The 17,154-nt window shown below is 35.3% G+C and overlaps 1 protein-coding gene across 1 annotated transcript in view; it reads left to right on the forward strand.

Moving 5' to 3' along the window:
* The first annotated feature begins 11,422 nt into the window (after positions 1-11,422).
* EPHA6 (EPH receptor A6) overlaps positions 11,423-17,154 on the forward strand; it is an 827,849-nt gene continuing 822,117 nt past the window's right edge. The window contains exon 1 of the mRNA XM_021687948.1: positions 11,423-11,804. Within this exon, the coding sequence (XP_021543623.1) occupies positions 11,423-11,804 (382 nt within the window). The remainder of the gene's footprint in view (positions 11,805-17,154) is intronic.

The following is a 17,154-nucleotide window of genomic DNA, read 5'->3' on the forward strand; positions in this document are numbered from 1 at the left end:
CAGTTTCTCCTATTATTAACATCTTGCATTAGTATAATACATTTATTACAATTGATGAGCCAATATTGATGCATTACTATTAAATAAAACTCATAGTTTATATTTGTTCACTTTTTTGTTGTTCTACAGTTCTTTGGGTTTTGATAAATGCCTAAGGTGCCACTTTTTTTTTTTATTTTGAAAGATTTCATAAAAGCTGAGCAGGAAGAACAATTAAGAATAAAAATCCAACTCTAAATAGACTATTTTGAATTTAAGCACACCAAATATAATTGGAGGATCCTTACAGTTTTCAGAAAGAGAGAAAAATGGAGGTCAGATTCATTGAAATGAAAATCACTAACATCAAGTATCTTATTAGCAATCATAGATGACAATGGAGAATGATTTCAAAATTCTGCTAAGAAATGATTTTTGACCTAGAATTATACACTCAGCCAAACTGTAAGAAAAATAGAAATTTTCTGACTTAGAGTATAATAATTTAAAAAAAAACATAAATAGTCTGAGCTTATATCTCAGATGCTCTTTCTAAAGAAATAAGCTAAATTGGTGATGGACTGCAGAAAAAAATATCTTAGGCGAAATGGAAATATTATGATTAAATTTAAATATTAAAACAAAGGATTGAAATATTTTTAGAAGTCCAACTTAATTGTTTTTCTATCCAAACAGGTCAGTGCTAAATAAAAATCTTACTGATGATTTAAAGAAAGCAAAGAATATGAGCAAATACTCCACTATTTATTACCTGTGTAACTCTGGATAGTTTATCTTTCAAGCTTCACATTCTCAAATGCATATCATTGGTACTGGTATTGTTGAATTGTTGACTGTTGATAAAATAGAACAGCATGGCTCCAATTGCTTCCATTTCACATATCACAAAAAAGATTCCTTTACATTGTTTTTTGAAAGACAAAGAAAAAAATTGAGTTATCAGATTAGTTGTGTGTCTGAAAGGAGGGATGGTGCACAAAGGAAATATTTAAAGACAGGGTAAAAGAAATAGATTCCTTTAAATTATTTTGCATTTTTGCCTAGAATTTACAATTTAGGGAATCTTCATCTTATTACTGTCATTATAGCATATTAAGACTTTCTTTAGGAAAAGCATTGTGTTTTTTCCCCCATCAGGTAATATTACAAAATAATTTTATATGTTAAAAAAACCCACCTCATTTCAACACTTTGAAATTCCGCATCAATATTATATATGTTAATAATATTGAATATTTCCTGAAAATCATGCAAACTACAAAAATCCTACTTGGCTTACAATATTTGCATCATCTATCTCATGTAGCAATGCCTTTCTTTCCTAGTTATTTTCAAATCCTTTTATGTAATCCACATCATAAGACAATTTGTATATAAATAAATCCTAAATCCTTTAAAATCAAGCAACCAGCAGAGAAATTGAAATGCAACATCAATTTGAATTCATGTAAGAGTATGTATTTGGGAAGGGGAAGGTTAAGACACTTGAAATATACTAAAACAAGAATAATAATTATATTACGGTAGTACAATAAAAGAGTGTTATTTTTTTTTCAATTTCCACATATTCTATTATATTGTTATGCTACTTTTAAAATTTAAAAGGATAACTTAAAAAGATAAATATGTTCTAAATTTGCAACAAAGTGTATCAATTGACTCAAATGTCCTTTTGATTTTTGGCATAAACACATAACCATTTTTATAATGGCAAGAGGGTAAAATACTCAGGTACTTTCTCCTTGAGTTTTTCTTTTTTAAAAAGTTTCTCAGTCACATATAGTACATTTGTGAAATAGTCTTTACCCTCACACAGAATATTGGCATTTAATATAATCCTCCTATTTGTTCGTTCTGGCTGAAAATTGGGGAATATTTTCAATGAGGATTTGAGTTCCTCATTTTTGGTAGTATTTAAAGTATACTGAATATGGATTACTCTGTTCCTGACTAGTTGATAAACACATGATAAACTCATATCTGGCTTTAGAAATGATAATTCTTTCAGTAGGAGAGTTGATGCCTGGCTAGGATAAACACAGTAATATAGATGGTGAATGTGTTTTGATGAATCACAAGACATATGACTAATTTATGTAAGGTTCAAAGTTAGTTTTTCTAATTTTTATGAAAATAAATGCTGTATTCTAATTCTTGAATTAACTTCATTATGCCTTTGTGTGTAGTTTCAGATCATAGAATAAATGCTGTATTTTAAATTTAAAGATTTGGAGTGACCTGATCTGATTTTTTGGAAGAAGAATGGGGACAGAATTCTAGGTATGATTTGAGAAAAGACAAAATTACTTAAGAAAATATACAGTTCAAAAGCTAGAAATATTGCTTCAAAGTCTTCTTCAATAGCTCAGTTTATGGTTTGAATAGGCTTTTAAAAATGTAAATTTGTTTTCTGTCTCATTAGGCACTTCAGCCATTTCTAGTCATTAACGAGATAGCATGAACCACCATCCAAATCATTAGGAAGTCCTATCCTTTCTATCTTCAAAGTATTTGGGGAATCCATCCACTTCTTCTCTGTCACCATTCTAAGACAAACCGCTGTTATCTCACTCCAGAATTATTGCCAAAACCTATTTTTTCTCTCTGCTAATGTTCTTGCTAAAATTGCAATTACTTTAAAAGTTAATAATTATTGCTCTGCCTCTTATTAGCTTGTAATCTTTTTGTTTTGGCTTCATCATTTGTAAAATGGGTACAATAAAAGTACCTACCTCATAGGACTGTGAATATTAATGGACTAACATGTATAATGTATTTAGAACAGTGTGAGACATATGATAAGCACTTAGTACATACTAACCCTAGAATGTAAGTTCTGTGTGAGCAAACTTTTTTGTCCATTTGGTCATCACTTTAATACTCAGTGCCTAGAGAAAGATGCATTCATGGAATGCAAAACATAATAGTTGAATAAATATGAGTAACACTGGGAGACAGGTGGCATTTAAGAGAAAGATTTCAAGAAAAAAGAAAAATTATCCAGCAAGAGTCACCAAGTGTAAATGTTGGGCCATGAGAAAGAAGAATGAGGTCATTTGGGAATGGTCAAAATTGGGAAGAAGATTCACTGAAAATACTCCACGAACTGAGCTTAATTTTATAGAATTAGGTACATTTTACAAGATAGATACACAGATATATGGAAATGAATACGTGCATGCTTGTGTATATTTGGGTCAACATGAAAGGATACAAGAGAGGCAGCACAGCAATGAAAGTCACAGCTTTCAGAGCCAGATTGCTTGGGTTCACATCCTTGCTTTACCGCTTACTGGCTAGGTGACTGTGGGCAAGTTCTGTGCTTCAGCTTTCTAACATATAAAATAAGGATAATAAAAGCAACAACTTCAGAGTGTTGTTTTGAGGATTAATAGAATTCCTATTCATAATCAGTATTTATAATTAATATCTGAAATTATTATTTGTACTTGGATAGTATCTGGCATATAGTAAATACTATGTAACTGCTTTTTAAGTAACAGGAAAATTAATATTTTTATTATATTTCAAGATTTCTTTAGGAGATGACATTTTTATTGGATTTTTTTTTTTGCTTTGGTGCTTATGACAAAGTTATAGAAAGATACCATCAAGTGACAAACAGGATATGATATACATGAAACAGTGGTAAACAGATTCTCAGGCTTCCCTAAGAATCCTCATATTTAAAAAAAAATCTACTAACACGAAAATGGGATCCTGCCAATATTTTTACATGCAAATCTAAAATCAAAGAGGGAAAAAAAAATGCCAAAACACAAAGACAAAGACGTTATAGAATCTAAAGGCAAAAATCTTGCTGCTTCTTTAACAAATCTCTGGGTAAGGTTATTAGTTTTGGAACCCTCACTACTGTTATTGAGACTCTCCAGTCACTGTAATTTTGTGAAACCCTGGCCGTGTAACTGTCACAGTAGGCATAGCGGGGTTGATGGCAGCTTCTGAGCCATTTTTAAAATTATAGCATCCAAGATTAGGCACACTGGGCAAGTAATTCTATTCAGAATTGAAATAATTTTAAATATTATGGATTTCTATCAGGGTGACTATTTTTAATGTCTTCTGACCAACTCAATGTAATATAAAAACAGCACATCATGTCAGGCTAGCTTTGAAGACAGTATAAACACATGTACCAGCAGAGTTATTGTTCAAAGTGTGCTTCATTTTTGTTCATGATAAACGTGACTGTGTGTGACAGAATTGCTGTAGGAAGAATAGGCTGTTCTTGTAAAAAGGTATACTGTGCACATTCAATGTTTACATGGTTTTCAAATCTCTTTCTTATTTTCCCCAATCATAAACATGGAAGTATTGAAAACAAAACTATACATAGAGAGAATAAAATTATATCTATATTCATAGGTATAAACTATGTGCTATCCAATGTGGGACACATGGATATTTAATTTTAAATTTATAAAAGTTAAGAAAAACTAAAAATTCATTTCCTCAGTCATGCTAGACTACATTCAAACACTGAAAAGCTCTATGTGGCTGTGGCTAGTGGCTACTGTATTGAACAACACAGATATATAATATCTCTAATATTGCACTAAGTTCTATTAGGCAGCATTAATATAGCATTTGTTTTGGATAAATCACATATGACCTTAATATCTTATTTGAAAATTGTACATACTCTCAATGAACAAGAAACTTAATTTTTTTCATTGGATTAAAAATACTCAAAAATAAGCATGAATATACTTCCAATTTCTTATATATTTTAAACCATGATGCAAAATAAATCAGGGAAAAATAAATCAAGAATAGTCTTTGAATATATATTAATAATAATCAAAATCATCCTAGTGTTTATGTTTGCTTTTCATCAATATATAGAATTTTATTTTTACCTCTAAAAATAGCAAAGATATTACAATCAAATTCCAAATACTATGAACATCAGTATACTTCTAACACTACGGACCATGAATAAAATTTAACAGTGGGATGGCAGAGGAAGTCTCACATGGACTTTATATTGGGGCTTATTTCCTGAGTACCACAAGTCCATTTTCATAACAACTCAGAATGGGCACTTCAGACATGTAATATATATTATTCACACGTAAGTTATAAAGTTATAATGACTCAAGTATTTAATGATCTTTAACAAACAGAAAAAGGGCAAGTAGGTACTTTTTTATAGTTGAAATATGTAAGATTTCAATTATCTTTTATAAAAAGATTAATAAGGGGCGCCTGGGTGGCTCAGTCGTTAAGTGTCTGCCCTCGGCTCAGGTCATGATCCCAGGGTCCTGGGATTGAGCCCCGCATCGGGCTCCCTGCTCTGCGGGAAGCCTGCTTCTCCCTCTCCCACTCCCCCTGCTTGTGTTCCCTCTCTCGCTGTGTCTCTCTCTGTCAAATAAATAAAATCTTAAAAAAAAAATTAATAAAGATGGTAAATTTGACTAAAAAATATAATTAATATTTAAACAGTTATTTATTTTTATTTATTTTTTTGTAGAGATGTGAAGGAAACATTCTCTGCTCTAAAAATTTCTTGAGGTTCTTGGGAAGGTTGTGTATGTGATCGAACTTAGGCAAAAATATGAAGAACCATACATTGTCAAATGATTGGTATAAATGAGTTACATAATTTTTAACCATAAAATAATTATAAAATGATACTGAGAAATGTTTATAGTCCATGTAAACATTTTAACAGCCATAGTAAAGAAACACACTATGATTAAAATGATGTGGAACTCCTGACATAAAAGGTAAATATTAGGCATGTTAAGTTTTCATTGGGTTGTTATAGGTCACTTGGAGATATGAGACATCATTCAAGAATTGTTATTGTATTTTTTTATCAAGTTTAATATACACCAAAAAATACAGAATTTCAAAAATGCAAACATGGTATCTGCCTTCAAACTAAACTGAAATATTATAAGAAACATTTTTATAAAAAGAACTTTACTTACAAAATCCAGTTTGAGATGCATTAATCACTTCTTTTCATCTGACACTTTCAATCTACCTCTAATTTGTAGTAAGAAACATGTTTTGCATTATTTGTATCAAGATAATTAAAATGTTAGGCTGATAATGATTATTAACATGGATAATATTATTAATAAATTTAACATTTAACTGTTTGACATACCCAAGAATTTGTATTGCAAAACCTAGCTTTGTCTTTTCCTGAAGCAGGGCATGAAGTGTCTTAATGCATGTATAATACAAGACAAAATAGACTACATTTATTTTGATAGACTAATTTGAATACCTGAATAGAAATTAATAACAGTATTCCTGTGATATTGTTATTTTATTTGTTACGATGGAAATAGGTATATTTCAATATATAAAGATTTTTTACAGGTAGTTTTACTTCTATAATTAGTTGTTCTCTTTTTGATATTTAGAATATGCTCTTTAATGTTACTTATTATTATTCAATAAAAACAAAGTTTTTCAATCAACTGGGCATGAAAGATGAATTAAAGTGTTATTAATAAAACTGAAATAAATTAAATATATAATTTAAAAAAATTCTCTACACAATTTAGCTAAAATTAATTTTTGTGAATACTTGATGCCACACAGACTATTAAGTAAACCTCATTAAAAAGGCAAGTAAGTTTAATCTGGTTGATTCATTTGGCCATTTGACATAACCTTTAGTACTATATTTGACAGTAGTAAAAGTTCTTGAGTTAGCTTTCATAGGATGAACCAATCATTACCAAAAGTTTAAGCAAAAGTAGTAATGGTAGAGATTCATGTCTTAAAGGGTGAGGGTATGGTTCCTTTCCTCTTACTTAACTATAATAATTTGAAACTCCACTATGGGATAACAGAATGCTTTGTATTAGAAAAATTCATATGTCTGTGACTTCAATATAATATAAACTTCTGATAGTTAGGAACTAAATCCAAGTAATCTTTGTACCTTCCCCATAATGCTTAGCACAGATACACGTGGAAATCTCACTTGGTAAATGTTACTGAATTAGAAAACTATTAGAGAGAACGTTTTCATTGAATTACAAATACACACACATTTTTTAATATATATTTAATATGTATATGATGTATATATATTTGTATATATATTTTCTTTTATTATAAAGTGTCATATAACACAAAAATAAATGCAATATCACAGCAGAATAAGCCATCATGTTTATCGACCCTCAAGTTGATTCTTTTTTTCTGTGAAGTTTTTAAGACTGGATATTCTAACAATAAAGTAAAATACCTAGCACTGTTTTGCATATCGTCTTGCAGAAAAATATTAACTACCTCCTAATATCAAAGAAAAATTTCTGAAGTGTGTTTTCCTTCTGATTACATATTTTCTTAAAGCAAAGGGCCTCAAATTAACTATATTTGACTTTGTGGATTTTTTTTTTTATTTTAGTGGCCCACATAGTAAAATATAAAATTTAAGTTTTTAATGAATTTATACTTTAAAGTTGATGACATGACAGCAATAATAGTTTGCAGCATGTCTCTAAATTTTATATTAAGAAAAAAGACATATCTATTCAAAGTACTAAATTAATATTTTAAGACCTGATATTTTGACATATCTGAGAATCAACACTTTTTATTTATGTTGCTTCTACCTTGACCTTAGAAAATGCAAATTACAGATATAAATGAATTAATTTACTCTTCTACCAGAATAAAATACCTAAGACTTTCTCAAGCCTTGAAACATGCTGAGTATTAAACATTATAATCCTTCTTTTTTTTCTCAAAGGGATTAATCGCAGGTTGAGTCTTTTCTTTCATCATTTTAAAAAGCAAATAGTATTTATGAATACTATTATTTCTACTATAAATGAAAGCTTAGACTAGTTTTAGCATTATATATATATTTTTAATTGAACTCTGATTAATATACATTAAGTGTACAACAGCGTGAGTCAACATTTTATATACATTATGAAATGCTCACCACGATGAGTGTAGTTACCATCCATCATCATACAAAGTTATTACAATACTATTGACTATATTCCCTATGCTGTACTTTTCATTCCTGTGATTTATTTATTTTATAACTGGAAGTTTGTACCTCTTAATCCCCTTTACCTCATATAATCTTTATTTAATGAAAATTTAATCATTCTTACCTGAATCCAGACCAGGTATATATACCATATATCATGAAGAACAGCAGTCTGAGAGAATACAAAAGAATTCTGAATATATAGTACTGAAAAATGAGACATGAATGCTTTTCTGAATATGGGTATGATTCAAACAGACAAGTGCAGATAAATCTACATGAATATTGCATCTGGTTCACTGAGTGGCTTATAATTTTGAAACTGTCACATTTCAGCAAATATATCAACACTGCTAGAAAATCAAAAAGGAAGTACATTTCTGTTAAGTGAAATTGCTTCTACCTCACATAGGATAACCACAAATATATTTTAAATAAGTTAGCTTTTAAAAAATTATTTTTACTTATATTATCAACTCTTCTCTAAGTGAGGAGAACTGAGTACATAAAAGAGCTCAACAAATATTTGAGAATGAATATCCATATACACATTGTGTGTGTATATATGTATATATAAATATGTATATTTATATGTACATATAATGAATAACACAATGGTCAAATAGTTACGGTTATTCTTCTGAAATTTCAATATAGTCAAAGGTCATGATAATTACATTTTCATTCATGTCCTTTGAGATGAGTTTTTACTTAAGATAATGATCTTCTAGACATGCAATTGACAATATCTAAATATATAAACATATTTTTATTTTAATATTGATAAAAGTCTTGTAATTTTTTTCTTAAAAACCAAAACCAGAATATGACTATCAATTACCTGACCAGGTAAGTAATATATTATGTCATGCTTCACTATCACTTATTTAAACAAACAAAAGTTGTGAATTATAGATGAATTGTAGGTAGGGGTAAAGAGAAATCCAGTTTAAAAATTGGGATCTAACTTTAAAAAGGTCATGGAAATATATTCTTTGACAGTAAATAAAAGATTGTTCGCACAAAATATCAGTATAATGAATCATTAACACTTTTAAGAACATTTATTTAGACATAACAACTTATTTTATAATGCAGCCTTTTAATTTTACAGTTTGCAAATTATAAACTGAGTCTGCAAATACCCATGTGGTCAGTCAATATCAGTAAGAGTGGTAAAATCAGTAGTAAAATCAAATTTTACTCCAAGTACCAATATATAAACTCCATACTTGGTTATCTTTTCAGAAGTGATTTGCATACATTTAAATTGGCGTGGACACCTTTAAAGAGAAACAGTGTTTGGGGCGCCTGGGTGGCTCAGTCGTTAAGCGATCCCAGGGTCCTGAGATCGAGCCCCACATCGAGGTCCCTGTCCTGCGGGAGGCCTGCTTCTCCCTCTCCCACTCCCCCTGCTTGGTTTCCCTCTCTCGCTGTGTCTCTGTCAATAAATAAATAAAAATCTTAAAAAAAAAAAAAGAGAGAAGCAGTGCTTGAATTCCTAAGGAGAGTGAAAGTACAGTCACCAATCGGAAACCTTCCTTACATTCTCAAAATCACTTGCATTTCACGTTTTTATCCACGCAGCTGAATTAGACGTGGGGCCTCTTTTCGCTGTCCTTCTCTCTCCGCTTCCAGTTGATTTTAAGCCAATAACTGAACTTCAACCACCATATATGACACAAACATCGCAGCGTGGAAACACATCGAATGGGAGGATCCTTCCTCTTGCAGAATTCTGTAAGCATCGAACGCTGTCCCTTTGCTCCTTGATCTACTATTTCCCCAACACTTGCCACTGTGCCATTTCCCTCCCATTGCCCTCTGCCCACTTAGAAAATATCGTTCTACCCTTTATAATACCGCTCCTTTCTCTTCTCGGTTCAGCTTTCTCCATTGCCATAAATATTTCTTCAAAATATTCTGAGTTTTGAGGTGGGCTTTTCAACCTCACTCGACTGTGACAGAAAGAAAATGATGATGATGCTAATAATAATAACAGCGAATAAACTATTACAGAACCCCAACACTAGAGATACGGGTTGCTTGGCGCCGCCCTAAAAAAACGCATTAAGTTTAGTCTGAGAGCATTCCTCCTTCCTTTTTCCTTCCTTGTGTGAGGAGTCGCCTCCACCTGCAAGCAGTGGAGGCATTTTTGTTGTCGACTAACCCCCTCTAGCGCCGAACTGGCAGCATCCGAGTCGCCGCTGCCAGGCGGGCCGAGCGCAAGGCTTGGCGGAGCTCAGGAGAGCTGGCGGTCCCGGCCCTGCCCTCTGCGCCCGCCTCGGCCGCGGGGCGAGGGCGTGAGGGCCACGGACGCGAGACCGCTCTCCGTTAGCACTGCGTGTTGCCCCCGCCCTGCTCGGAGAGCCGCGTGATCCCACCAAGCAGTCATTGAGTCTGCGGTTTCCCACCGACCCGAGCGCTGGGAGGGAGTAGGTGCCGCGAGGGGGCGGCTTGCGTGGGGAAAGCAGTCCGTTCGCCGCGCACTCGGCGCAGCCGTGGATGTTGCCGCGCGCCGCTCAGCCCTTGGGCTGCTTGGAGCGCACGGTCCGACGCCGCCACGCCGGGGGCACGCCAGGGGCGCTCCGGGCCCCCGGAATCCCAGCGCCCACGACTGCGACAATGCTCGTGACCTCCACCGCGAAGTCACCGCCGCGCGGCGACGCGAAGACCTCAGTGAGCCCCAGCGCCGGGCACCCGCCGGTCTCCAGCCTGATGTGACTCTCCTCAGCTGCTTGCTCTTTCTTTTTGGCTTACTAGGACTCGAAGCAGCGGAGGCAGCCACAAAGTTGAGGCGCTCGCCCTAGTGGGCAAGTTTGGGCGTTCCGAACTGGGGAGTGGTTAGGTTGGCAGCCGCCGCCAGGCTCGCCCCAGACTGGGAGCGCTTGCCCACAGCACTCACCCCCTCCAGCGGTGGAAATAAGAAGTCAGGGGGAAGCGGTGTCAGGAGCTGACTCGCCCTAAGGCGCTCGGCGCTGCTGCCGGGAAATGGGAAGCAAAGTGTTTGGGGGACTAAGTCCGGCCTCGGAGATGCTCAGAAAGCGGCTGCCAAGGCCCAGGCGCATCGCCCACGCGGCGGAGTTGGAAGTGTCCGCTGTGCAAACCGCTGCCGTCGCCACCTAGGCGAGTGGCTGGGGGCGCAGCCTGTAGTAGCTCGTTCGGGCCACTCACGGCCCCGCCGAGCCTTCACAGCTGCTGTGCCTCTCCTTTTGGCTCTGCAAGTGCCCACTTCAGTCCGGAGAGGCGCTCGGGCCGCCTGAACTGCCCGCCGCACCTGGTCGTCCCTCCTCCTATTCCCCGCGTGAGGCGCCCTCCCCCGCCCCCTTGCTCCCCTCCCCCAAACCACAGCCCGAGCTCGCTCCTGCGCGCGCGCTCTCCCGGGCCCAAGTGAATAGTCCTCGCGCGAGCGGGACACGGTGGTGGATGCAATTCCGCTCGCTTACAGCCGCCAGGAGCTCCCTGGCGCCGCAGGCAGCGTCCTCCTCCGAAGCAGCTGCGCCTGCACCTGGGCAGCCTGGACCTTCGTGCCCTGCCCCCGGGGCCTCACGCGGGGGGCGCCCCGGGACACCTCCTGCGGGCCGGGTGGAGGAGGAAGAGGAGGAGGAAGAAGACGTAGACCGGGACCCCTACCCTACGCAGAACACTTGGCCCCGCTGCTGTCAGTTCTCTTTAAGTGGGAGAAGAAGAGAGCCAGGGAGAGTCATGGGGGGCTGCGAAGTCCGGGAATTTCTTTTGCAATTTGGTTTCTTCTTGCCTTTGCTGACAGCTTGGCCAGGCGACTGCAGTCACGTCTCCAACAACCAAGGTAAGGGACAGGGCGGAGAAGGGGGAGGGGGCGGGAGGAGGCGGGTGCTCTGAGGACCGGTGCATTGGTCGCCTCCTGCAGGTAACTTCGTCCCGGGGTAGGCTTCTCTGGGCTCACCACACGAGAGGTCGAGGATGTCCCCTTACCAGAGCGCCTGGACTGGCGACCTCAGGAGTTGCGGTCCTTTTTGCTCCCGAATGTCTTTAAACGGATGCGTGGGCATCGGCAGCAGTTGGGTCCCACCGCTGGCGGCCGCGGGACCGCTCCCCGCAGCGCTGTCTCCACAGGAGGTCACGCTCCGTGGCACAGGTTTAGTGGACTTCGGGCTCTTGGCGGTTGCTCACAGCACGGTAACATGCAGGTTCTCACTTGCCTTCGTGAAAGCAGATAGCTCCCGCTGTACTCTTTGACCAGATACCAGGCTTTTGCGTGTGGTAGCTAAGCTGCCCTCGCCCAGCCTCAGCCCCCTTACCCCAATCCAGACGGAATGTAGACTTGTTCGAAATTATTCCTGGACCAGATGCCCAGATTTTTGTGGTTTCTTTATTGAGATGGCAGAGGTGGGGGTGGGGCGCGGGGAGACAAACATTAAGTGTCAATTTCCAAGTTGTGAATATCCTATTCATAAAGTCGAGTCACTGACAGATTTTTTAGCAAGACTTTCAGTAGGTAAAGTGGTAAAGTGAAACTGAATAGTATGTGAAAAGTGAAAGGTTTACCGAATGGAAAGCGCTGGGAATTCTTGAACATTTTCTTTCCTTCTATTCAACAATCTTTACGAGGCATATCTCACTGGATTTCTGCTATGAATATTTAAGGATCTATAAAAATATCACCTGCATAATCTAATCCCTTGAACTAAACTGTGAACAACCATAAAAGTTTTCCAGCATGTACCTGGCCGGATGCTCTCATTGGCGCTGTGATGACCATCAATATGTCACCTGTTATGTCACCCTTTTCTAAAGACCTCAAATACAAAACTTCAGTTATAGTTACCATTTAACATATAAGTCCTCGAAATAGTTTGCAGATATAAAAATGGAGGTCAGATGACATGAAAGTGTGCACTTGCTTTGTGAGGATGAGAAGGTTAAATGAGAAGGCAAGTAAAACAACACAGCTTTCTTCTTTGTCATAAACATGTGACTGTTTTATTTTACTTGGAAAGATACTCAGAGTCAATATTCAGTTCTTATTTATACAGCTGGTACTTTTGACGTTTTCCTAATTATTTCTGTTTTTTTTTTTTTTTACTTGCCAGATTGCAATCACAAATGCATATGTAAATTTGGAAACCATGCATAACTGTCATGTCTTTGAAAATATATCAAATAATGCCACCTATAGTGCCATACTTGCCTATGGTGGTGTGTACCTCCACACACATATTCCTCATTTGTTTTGAAGGGCTATTAGCATTACATATTGAAGGGGTAGTTACTTAATATATCTCTGTGAAAATAGAAGATTGTAAAAAATAACATGAAATTGTTTACTTGAACATTTTTTTGCAGGGAGATAAAAACAATTTTTAGTACTCAGAAAGTCAGACATTTATATTGTACTATATGTTAGTATTTAGTATGTTAATATACATCTCTTTAGTAGCCACACTAAAAAGAGAGTCGTTTACTAGAAATCTTTAACAGTTATTTCCATGCAATAATTTCCCTAAATCAAAATTTAGTTTCTCATTAAGTGTCTATGATACACCAGTTACCATTCTAGGCCCTGGGGAAACTAACATAAATAAAACACATATCACAATCTCCAAACAACTAAAGTGCCATTCTACTAAAATGTGTCAAGTGTTAAAGTATGACCTTTCACATATTCATATTAAATTTAAGGGCACAGATGGGCGCCTGGGTGGCTCAGTTGGTTAAGCAACTGCCTTCAGCTCAGGTCATGATCCTGGAGTCCCGGGATCGAGTCCCGCATCGGGCTCCCTGCTCAGCGAGGAGCCTGCTTCTCCCTCTGACCCTCCCTCCTCTCATGTACTCTCTCTCATTCTCCCTCTCTCAAATAAATAAATAAAATCTTTTAAAAAAAAATTTAAGGGCATAGAGGAGTTGTTATTCTTTTGCACTATTTTTTGTTTATTGTAATGACTTTCCCATAGTTTTTAAAGACATCTTACCTAAAATATTTACCAACTATATATAATTTGTGTATGTTTTCATCAATTAGCTTAATGTTTGTGAATGAATATTACTCAGTTTACCCATCCATTAAGTAGGATCATTAGAGATAGACTACTAAAACTCTGAATTTTCATTATTATAATAGAAACACAGGCTATTCATAAGATCACACTTGACTAATATAGTACCTAAAGGCTAAGTTGGGTAAAATTTAGGAGTTCTTCAACATAAGATTATAGAGAAAATATGCTCATATTTTTATCAGACACAAATGATGGCTTATAAAATGCTTTATACAGCCTAAACTCATAATGATTAGAAATTATGCCTTATGTTATTTTGAGATAACTTTTGAATACTGAAGTCATCATACTAATGATTAATAAAATGTCAAACTTCAGAACATTATTATTAACATTTTGGAGATTTTTTTAATTTGTAGTTTCATAAATGAATCAAAACATATCTTACCAATTTTTAAACATTGAAAACATGGGTCATTGCAGTGTATATACAATATAAAAATATAAATTAGATTTGTTATACACATGATAGTAAATATTAGTAATATGATTATTTAATTTTAAGGAGATAGCATTTGTTTTCCTAGTAACTTGTCTTAAGAGTTAATGGAATTTGTTTTATTTTTTAAATTTGTTAGAGGGCAAAATTTCATTTTTATATAACTTGTGTTCTGATTAAGGATATTCAAAAAGTAAATTTTTTAATGTTATTTATCTGTTTTTACCAAATTATATAAAATCCATCATGATTGAAATGAGTAGATTCACCTTCTTCTCCTTTCCTATTTTTCCATACTTAGCCAGGGTAAAATGATGATAATGACAAAAAAGTGAACTACCTCATTTTTAACATGGTGCCTAACAAGGTATTGAGAGTAAGTTGACTATAGGAAGCATCTCTTGTCCTTTAACTGGCTCTGAAGCTCTGCACTATAAAGACAAAATAAATCAATTTGACTCTCTCTTCCTATTACCTAAACCTCCTTGAATCGATCAGAAAGTAGAGTTGCTTCCTAGATCACTTCATCTGATTAAGTAAGTGAAAACATGATTTGTGTTCAAATTTCTCTTATTCCATTAATTTTTCCTCTATTTAAAACCACAATATTTATTAGGTGTTGCCAATTTTTATTTGAAAATAACAGATTTTACCTTTTCTCTACATAAGCTTTTATTTCTGTACTGGACATTTAGGTGAATATAAAGCATTATTTTATTTCATATGTAAGTAACCATGTATATCAATTACAGTGGTTAGTAGCCACCAGGGGTCCATTTATTCAAAGATTACTCTGCTTTAGCAAATAGTACTGTATAGCCTAAAAGAGTTGATTTATTTCTTCAGGTCATGTTTCCAAAAATAATCAGATACTAAAATAATTCATTCAAGCAAAATATAGTTTGCATACAAGAGTCTAGTGAACTTATTTTACTACCAACATTGTGTGAATTGATCTTTTGTTTTTTTCCCAGGGAACTCAGGACAAATTAAACAAGCAAAACAATAGTCTGACTTGTTAGTTTCATTGAATTTATTAATTTGAATGAATTGAATGTAAAATCTACTGAGTTGTATGTGAATACAGGTGAGCATACCTGAGCAGAGAAATATCTGCTTAATAAAATTCATAGTCTGAAATTAGTTGAACTTCTGCAAGTATCGTTCACGAACTATAAAACTAAGTATTGTTCTTATATATATAGAAAGGGACGAATTGAAAATTTTTCAGAAAGTTTGAGTAAACTTTACTGAAAATATTAAAAACTTTGTTAAATGAGAGAAACTGGATGATTTACAAAGTATATTTCTAAAAGAACTTTCACCTAGATAAAATTTTTAGGGATAAACTCTTCATAGTTGTAAAGATGCAAGAGATTGTAATCACATGCTTTCCTAATTAACTGCAAGTATAAAAATAACCTACAATGTAATTTTATCATATATTTACAAATTAGAATAAGTCATTGTATAATTAGTCGTTATGATTAGTACTCCAAGTAGAAAGACAAAATGTCATTGATATATATTGTTCATGTCAGTATTGCTTGCTCTGGGTTTGGTATAAAACTATATCTAAAAACTTTTTCATGTGCAAAAACTATACAGTGTTCTTTAAGAGTCTCTTCTTCAGACCAGAAGTAACATGAATAAAGTGGTTTCATTTGGATTTTCTTAAGAAGAAAAATATATATCTATAGTTTATATAAATATATATATTTATATATCTAAGGTATAAGACAAAATTAATGTTTACATCTTTTAATTTTTTATATTTTAATTTTTATATTTTCAAACTTTATGAATTTGCTAATGCAAATTTCTGTTACAAAATTAAATGTTAAGAAAAATATTAGAGTAGAAATCCCTTTGTTTCTTCACTCATCATTGCCAGTATAAACTAGTACAAAAGGCATTAGAGATTTCTTGTATTTCCTTCTCCCAATATTTTTTCCCCATTGTAGGCACCACGTTTCAATCAGTCTCTCTCTTTCTTCACACACCTGAGTACTTCTGACTGCATACTGCCTTTGTCCAAAATGGTGAAAGAATAGATTGTATTTTATACTGTACATCAACCAGACTCTAGCAGTAATAGAAGTTTCTTCCTTGTCTTTGACTCAACACTTTTTGGGGAGTGTAAATATGGTGGAGATCAATACATATAGTTAAGTAATCAAAATGGGTTAACTGCCCAAAGTATAGTCAATTATAATCAAACTAAACTTATACATAAGGATTAAATTGTTTATACATCTATCATGTTCTTATTTAAATAAAAAATAATGCATATTTAATGTGTGCAACATATTTGATGTACTGGGTCTATAGCATTTTGATCAATTTGTAATTTTATTAGAGTGGGAAGGGATATTTGAGTCACATTCTAGGGAGGAGAAAGCTAATCGTATAGACTGGAAAGAATTGCATTCTAGGTATGGAGAACTGCCCGGGCAGTGATCTTGAAGGGAAGTGAGCTTGACACATTTGAAGAAATGTGTGTTCAGTGTGACAGGAGCTTATTGACCATGGAAGAGAGTAGCACAATATAAGGTTTGAAAGATGGTTAGGAACTAGATCCCACAGAAAAGAAAAGGAGTCCTGGTAAGGAGTTGTATTTTAATATTATTCTAGGTTAAATGGGAAACCGTTGAGAGATTTTCACAAATTTTCATTTTAAG

Source organism: Neomonachus schauinslandi, chromosome 1 (genome assembly GCF_002201575.2).
Source record: "Neomonachus schauinslandi chromosome 1, ASM220157v2, whole genome shotgun sequence".
In the NCBI taxonomy this organism is placed as follows: Eukaryota; Metazoa; Chordata; class Mammalia; order Carnivora; family Phocidae; genus Neomonachus; species Neomonachus schauinslandi.